General features: G+C 45.1%; 1 protein-coding gene across 1 annotated transcript; it reads right to left on the bottom strand.

Moving 5' to 3' along the window:
• Positions 1-2,284: 2,284 nt before the first annotated feature.
• Positions 2,285-6,784, bottom strand: CFAP107 (cilia and flagella associated protein 107). Its single transcript, XM_067566662.1, has 4 exons — positions 6,654-6,784; positions 4,379-4,492; positions 3,168-3,345; positions 2,285-2,568 (listed from the first exon to the last, which is right to left on the bottom strand). Exons 1-4 carry the CDS (start codon positions 6,762-6,764, stop codon positions 2,285-2,287), a joined length of 687 nt encoding a protein of 228 aa, XP_067422763.1. The 5' UTR covers positions 6,765-6,784.
• Between the last annotated feature and the right edge of the window lie 172 nt (positions 6,785-6,956).

The following is a 6,956-nucleotide window of genomic DNA, read 5'->3' as shown; positions in this document are numbered from 1 at the left end:
TGACCAAAACCTGCTGAAATCAACACTTTTTAAAGAGGTCAAGATAATCTCCCCCTCCCTCTCTGGTTTTCTCTTTACTGCTGTTAAGTTTATTTTTTGTAGGGTTGCTCGTGAAAACTGAGCTGGAGGCATTAATTTATTTTTCATTTAAAAAGTGACTGAATTTGTTTTAAACAAACAAAAAAACAAACCCCACAATGCACACAATTATATGAACTTTGTAAATCAGTTTAGGGAAACAAAATTAGTTTGTGTATTCTGTCCAGTTTAAGGACCCATCTAAACAGATACAGTTTAGCTGCAACAAGTTTCTCTCATTAGAAGTTATCATTGTATTTGAGTGCAAAATGCAAGTGAAGACTAAGAAACAGATTCTGCACCCTTTATTCAAAATGAGCCACACCTTACCCTGCAATGGGATGATTGGCACGACTGAATATCAGGGTTTGATTGTTCAGCTAACTCACACTGGCAAGCACTTGTATCAGGGGCGTCAAACATACGGCCCGTGGGCCACATATGGCCCGTGAAGTTAATTTTTGTGAGTGTCACCGGCCTCAATGCTTCCAGCCCCTGGAGCGCTGCCGGCCACACGACACCCCAGTGCCGGCCCACCCCAGCGCCGATCTGCCCCACACCAGAGCACCGCAAGCCTGAGTGCTCCCAACCCCCGGAGAATTAAGCGGGTATGAAAAGTGAGTACGTGAAAGCTGCGCCACTGTGCTGCCTCTTTAATATATTTGATTTTTTTTTTACCATGCGGCCCACCAAGTGAACAATTTTGTCTTAAATGGCCCTTGTGGCCAGATAACTTTGACACCCCTGACTTACACAATAGTTTTGTAGCTGTGAGTTAGGAGGGGACAATCTGGCTTTAAGGCATCAGGTTGAATAGACAGTGTAAAGGACTGCAGAAAAATGTGGTCAAACCTGGTCTGACTAAGAGTTGGTCGAATCCCATTTATCCCGAAAGACTAATTGTTATTCACACAAATCATTTAACTTCACCACTAAATGCTCAGAAGAATTCCTGGTAAGCATGAGTCAAACTCATTATGAAGCGCAAACTAATTTTAGCACAGCCAAATACACCAATTTCTTCCTGATCTAAAGAGGACTGTGTTGCTTCCTCTGTTTTGATCTTTTTGCACTGATGCAATAGCATCGTCCACGCTGATCACTTCAAAGCACTTCATAAACCATTATTCAGCTAAGCCTCACCCACACGCACAACCCATGAAGCAGGCAAGAATCCTCACACCATTTTACAAATGCTCAGGTAAAACAAAAATACGTAAAATAGGCAGATGCCATCAAAGTAGCATGTGTTTTATCTATTGCGCTCATGAGAGATCATGTATTCACTCTAATACAAAAAGGGGCCCCTTCATATATGACAGTCCTCATGTATAATTTGTATAAATGTATAGGGTACTCTCTCTGTATATGGAATGTATATCTTATTGCTTCTTTCCACCAGGGACAGGCACAGAAGGGCCACTCCTTGAATAAGGTGACTCGCTCAGTACAGGCAGTGGACAATGGTGACTTTTGTAAGTGGGTAGGCAAAACTGATGCACAAAAGTGAACTCAGAGCCATTCACAGCAGCACAGAAAGATCATGCAGGTGTCTGATTCAAGTAAGGGGGACGAAGTCCACCCTGAGGAGTCGCCACTGGTCAAAGGCAGAGCTTGGAATGTAACTCAATCACCCTACATTCCAGTGCTCTGCGCCAACCAGTAGACAACACTCCATCTATATGTGTCTCCCAACCTCTCCAGACTACGGAACCACTTTCAGGGATCTGATTTGTCTTGGGTATCCCCAAGTTTCACCTCACTTAAAAACTACTTCCTTACAAAATCAGACATAAAAATACCGAAGTGTCACAGCACACTATTGCTGAAAAATTGCTGACTTCCTCATTTTTACCTTATAATTATAAAATAAATCCATTGGAATATAAATATTGTACTTACATTTCAGTGTATAGTCTATAGAGCAATATAAAGAAGTCGTTGTCTGTATGAAATTTTAGTTTGTACTTACTTTGCTAGCGCTTTTTAGTTAGCCTGTTGTAAAACTAGACAAAAATCTAGATGAGTTGATGTACCCCCTGGAAGACCTCTGTGTACCCCCAGAGGTACATGTACCCAGGGTTGATAACCACTGTTCTGTATAACTTAATTCCCATTTCTGCCAATAGCACATGGACCAGAACAGTTGTGGTGTTTGGGCAATGTGCTGTATTTGAATAGCAGTTATAATATTGCAATAAGCACTCTACAGTATGGCGCCAATGGCTGCCGTGTCTCCGACCAGCTGCTCAGGAGTTTGGTGGCATTCTGGTGCTCTGTCACATTCCAGACTTGCACTGATGTTGTGGGGAAGATGCTGCCCATCTTGCGGGGACAGGTGGCAAGTTGTGACCGGACGTCGGCGAATGGCAAAAGCAGAAACAGGTGGTTTCTCATAAGAAACCGTGTAGACACTGTTCGTCATTCCAGTCTCTTTTTGGGGCCATTTTTTCATTAGTTGCTCAAAAAGGCCATAGTTGGTGGGTGGTTCTGGAACAGAAAACGATTAAATGTCATAAGTGATAGAAACAAACTCCTGGCCATTTGGGATTCTATTACGCAGGGCACATGGGCTTAATTCAGAACTTCATGACAACAGCGAGGACAGAATACAGACCGCCTACTTCCAAAACCAGAGAGCTTTACTGCTTGAATGGAAGGAGAAGCCCTGCTAGCTGTTGACAGTATAGGAGCTGTGACACACAATTCAGCAGTTCTGAGTCCAGCTGTCGAGAGCAGTGGTATGTAGACACACTTTCTGGTGCATAGAAAAGTGAGCAGAATGACATTTAAATCCAGCCTTGTTTTCATTGGGAGTTGCACTGTTGCACATGGGAGGAAAGTTTGGCCCATTAACTAAACTTCACTAGTCTCCTTGAAGGTGGGTAGGTATTATTATTATTTCCATTTTACAGATGGGCAAACTGAGGCACAGAGTGGGTAAATGACCTGCCTAAGGGCATACAGCAAGCCATTTGGAGAAGAGAGATTAGAATTTAGTGAGGTTTCCAGTGTCTAAGTCTTGTGTGTTGACCACTAGACCACACTGCCTCTCTGTGAGCAACTGCCAGGATAATACTAAAAAGTACCGAAAATGGGGAAATCTGATTTCTCAGGAAGCCAGGCAAGCTTTTGTCCATTCCATCTGCGGAGCGGAGGCAACACAGGATTATAGGCATGTCTGTTGTACTGATCATCGTACTGCGTTACTAAATTTCGGTTGCTTGGTTCCCCGTGATGCATAAACAGATGCTGCTTTGGCAGACCCTGTAATGAGAGGTGCACACAACCATATTGCTTGTACCTGGGCAGAGCATTTAATAGATGCTGGAAACGTTTAGGTTAGATGGTGCCCCACGGGTCAGAACCCGAGCCCCAACAAACCCCACTTGCACTTCCAAAACAGGTACATCCCCAACCAAATCAAGTGACTGTGCGTATACATCCAGGCATCACTTGTTTTTAGCAGATTTGCACACACACATTCAGGCATTTCCAGGTGCAGTGGGGTACACAAAAAGTGTGTGAGTCACTAAAGTATTTCGAGGCATTAACACACACATACACCTAGTGGGAGGAAATAATCCAGATGTCTGGGGTGGGGGGCATTGTGCAGGAAGAGACACTGCAGGAAGTGGTGTTTTGGGAGAAATCTAACATTTTGGAGGATCTGGTCCCCGTTTAGGGCAAAATCCTCCCTGTTTCATGTGGGTGCATTGATGGAAAGAGGGTGCAAGGAGCCGCTTCCCTGAACACATCTGTGATGCAGCAGTGCAGGCTCCCCTCTCCCCCCCCCCCCATTTGGAAACACATCCTATTCCCCCTGTGCACGTGTTGGGGTTAGCAACAGGAACTGGGGGGAGCAGCAAGAAGCATTGTGGGATAGGTATTGTCTCTCTTATGCAAGCCATTCTGCCCTGAACCAGCATGCAGGATGCCTCTGAGGCCCCTTAACTTGGCCTCTATCACTCTGTACCTTCCCCTGGGTACATACACACATGCATTTGGGCAGGATTTTCATCTTAAATGTAATACATTCCTGTTTTGAGTGCTGACTCTTATCATCTTAAATCTGAGGTGTTGTCTAGATGGCCACTCAGTGCATGGCAAGCCAGAGTGTAAATCTACAGCCCTCTAGCCTGCGGTTTCAAACAGCGGTAGAGCAAAGCGTACTATGGAGCTTTTAGTGCATGGTAGGAGGGTCCACGGGGCCATTTAGCTCACAGAAGGCTGGTGCCCTGTAGTTTGCCATGCACTAAATGTCTGCGTCGTCAAGCCCTGAGACCATTTTTTTACTTACATCAAGTTTCTTCATAATGGTTCTCCTCACTATTTGATCGGTTCTGCAGTCAGGGAAGCGAACAAAGTCAGTCCCATAGGTGCTGTTGCTGGGTTTCCCAATGTCTTTTGTAAACTAAAAGAGATCCAAAAGGAGACACCTGCCACATCGCGGTTATTCTCACTGACCCAGTTGTTGGGTCTTCAGGAAAATTACTCCGTGCTGGGAGAGATTTTCAAAGGCACAAAGTGCAGTTATGTGTCTTCTGTAAAGAAACCACGTACTGCACAAGAAACACACTTTACTGACAGTACTACAGGCTGGGATCGTGTTACTTTTTCAGGTATCTATAGAGTGGGAGAAAACACATACTAACTAAACAGGAAGTAAGGGACAGGTAGAACATGGTTCCAGCCCATAATATTCTGGTAATCCAGTTAATTCCTTAATGATCACTCTACTGAAGCGTCAAACTCCCATTGAGTTGGGTGACTCACGTGTGCCTTTGGAAATGTCCTCCTTCCGAAGACCAACAGAACAAATGAAGAAAAATGAATGTTCATTGCAAAGGATCCCAAAGCCCCAACGCTAATGGCTGCCTGTCCGCACTGGGGAGACACTTGTTGTTTGCGAAGGCCTGTGCTCAAGACCTTGTCGCAGGTGTTGCAATCAACCAGTACTATCAGAGATTGTAAAAAGCTTGGGATGGTTGCTACGTGTGGACATTATGGTGCTGTACAGACATGACAAGCTCACCAGAGGTTTCTTGCCACACCTCCTCACCTAGTGTAGACTCAGCTACTGGAAGGAAAGGCTCAACTTCCAGCTTTGATCCCTGGTCCATCTCCCACCCAGTGCAGGATTGTTCCCGACAGTATATCTTCTAGGATTGTGAACTGTCTAGTTGTAAAAATCCCAAGTGGTAAGACCTCTTCCACTTCCCTTGGGAGATGATTCCACCCTCTAATACATCTCATTGTCATGAAGCGTTTCCTGATATGCAGCCTACATTTTCCCTTTCTTATTTCATCCTACTTTATACTGCTGTGCAACAACCTAAATAATTCCTTACACCCTTCAAATATCTCCTCCCGCTGTGATCCTGTCAGTGGTATCAGGCTGAGTAAGAGTTTGGTTGCAATTCCAGGAAATTGTGGGGGGCTGTCAGAAGTGGTTTTAGTGACTTTAAAAGGAAGCAGTTCTGTCTCAGTCAGTATTAAGATCAACATGGTGTAGGTTGCTGTGCAGCTGGAGTTGCTGTTCCAGAACAACTGTGGTCATTCCAGTTCCTCTGGCACTTTTTATAAAGAGATCAGGGTGTTACTTGTCACAGTTTGTGAGGGGAGAAAACTAATCAGGTCTTTGTTGAACAGTGTTGATGTGTGCTGTTAAACAGCTGCTGTGTTCCCATGCCGAGGTGGCTGCAGTTCAGTGGTGGGTATTTTTATGAGTTATAATAATGCCAAGCCAAGAATCCCATTGTACTATGTCCTGTACAAACAGAGACTAAGAAACAGTCACTGTCCCAAAGAGTTTACAATCTAGGCTATAGCCCTATATACAATTTGAGTTCCAGCGGGGTAGCCGTGTTAGTCTGTTTTTAACAAAACAGCAAGAGTCCTGTGGCTAACAAATTTATCTGGGCACACACTTTCATGGGCAGAAACCCACTTCGTTGGATGCACAAAGTGGAAACTTCAGTTTGGTAGGTATATATACACATGCAAGGTTGGGTGAGAGCAGTTACAAAGTGTACGTGCTAGCACAGGGTTGTCTGCACCCGCCACTGAAATACACCTGGGATGGAAAGAGACAGATTTTACACAGTACCCAACAGTAGTGCAGGGCAAAGACAAAGACTCCTATCCACCTGAAAGCACTGGGGAATCTGAGGTAGACAGAAATTAATTACACAACTGGACGTGAACCAGAAAACTGGAATGAACATACCTGGTCTTGGGAGAAAAGTCAGGGGATCTTTAATAGCCCAAAGTTGTCAGGACCTCCACTTTATATGGTGGCTGTAAGAACCTCTCCCTCCGCACAGAACCCCTTGACATCATGCTTGGGCATTGCTTTCGTATTGGCTGAGAGAGAAGGGTGCCACCTCCTGCTCAGAACGAATGGAAGCGGGCTGGCGAACCTTGTGGTCAAGGCACCCAACGTTCTGCCTTTGACCCTGTTTTGAGATGGGTCTGGATCCAAACTTCCCTAAAGCTTGGTGGGTGATCTTCTGCAGAACATCAGGTCTGACCCTCTTTATTCCCATTCTCTCTTTTCTTTTACCCCTTCTTACCCTTTTCCTCTCTTCCAACCAGTTTCCAATGAGCACTTTAGTGGAGTACTTTGGTTCTATTTTCCAGCTGGGAAGGTACCATTCCTGCACATCCCTCTGAGATGTAAACATATTTCTTAGTCTCAGCAGCAGCCCTTCCCCTCCAATCCTGTACAATCAATGGCTCCTCTGCCCTTCCCTTCTGGGGGTATGAATGGTGGTCCGTTGTTCATGCAGCGGAGAGCAGGCAGAACGGGATCTATGCTTCCCTCTGCCTGTGTGCAGGGCAAGACAGTTAATGTGTGGAACTCCCCTGCCTTGGAA

This window comes from Emydura macquarii, unplaced genomic scaffold (assembly GCF_026122565.2).
Source record: "Emydura macquarii macquarii isolate MOO-44397 ecotype Brisbane River unplaced genomic scaffold, CSIRO-AGI_Emac_v2 contig_2768, whole genome shotgun sequence".
NCBI lineage: Eukaryota > Metazoa > Chordata > Testudines > Chelidae > Emydura > Emydura macquarii.
The sequence above is the reverse complement of the archived record's forward strand: the minus strand, read 5'-3'. Positions and strand labels throughout refer to the sequence as shown.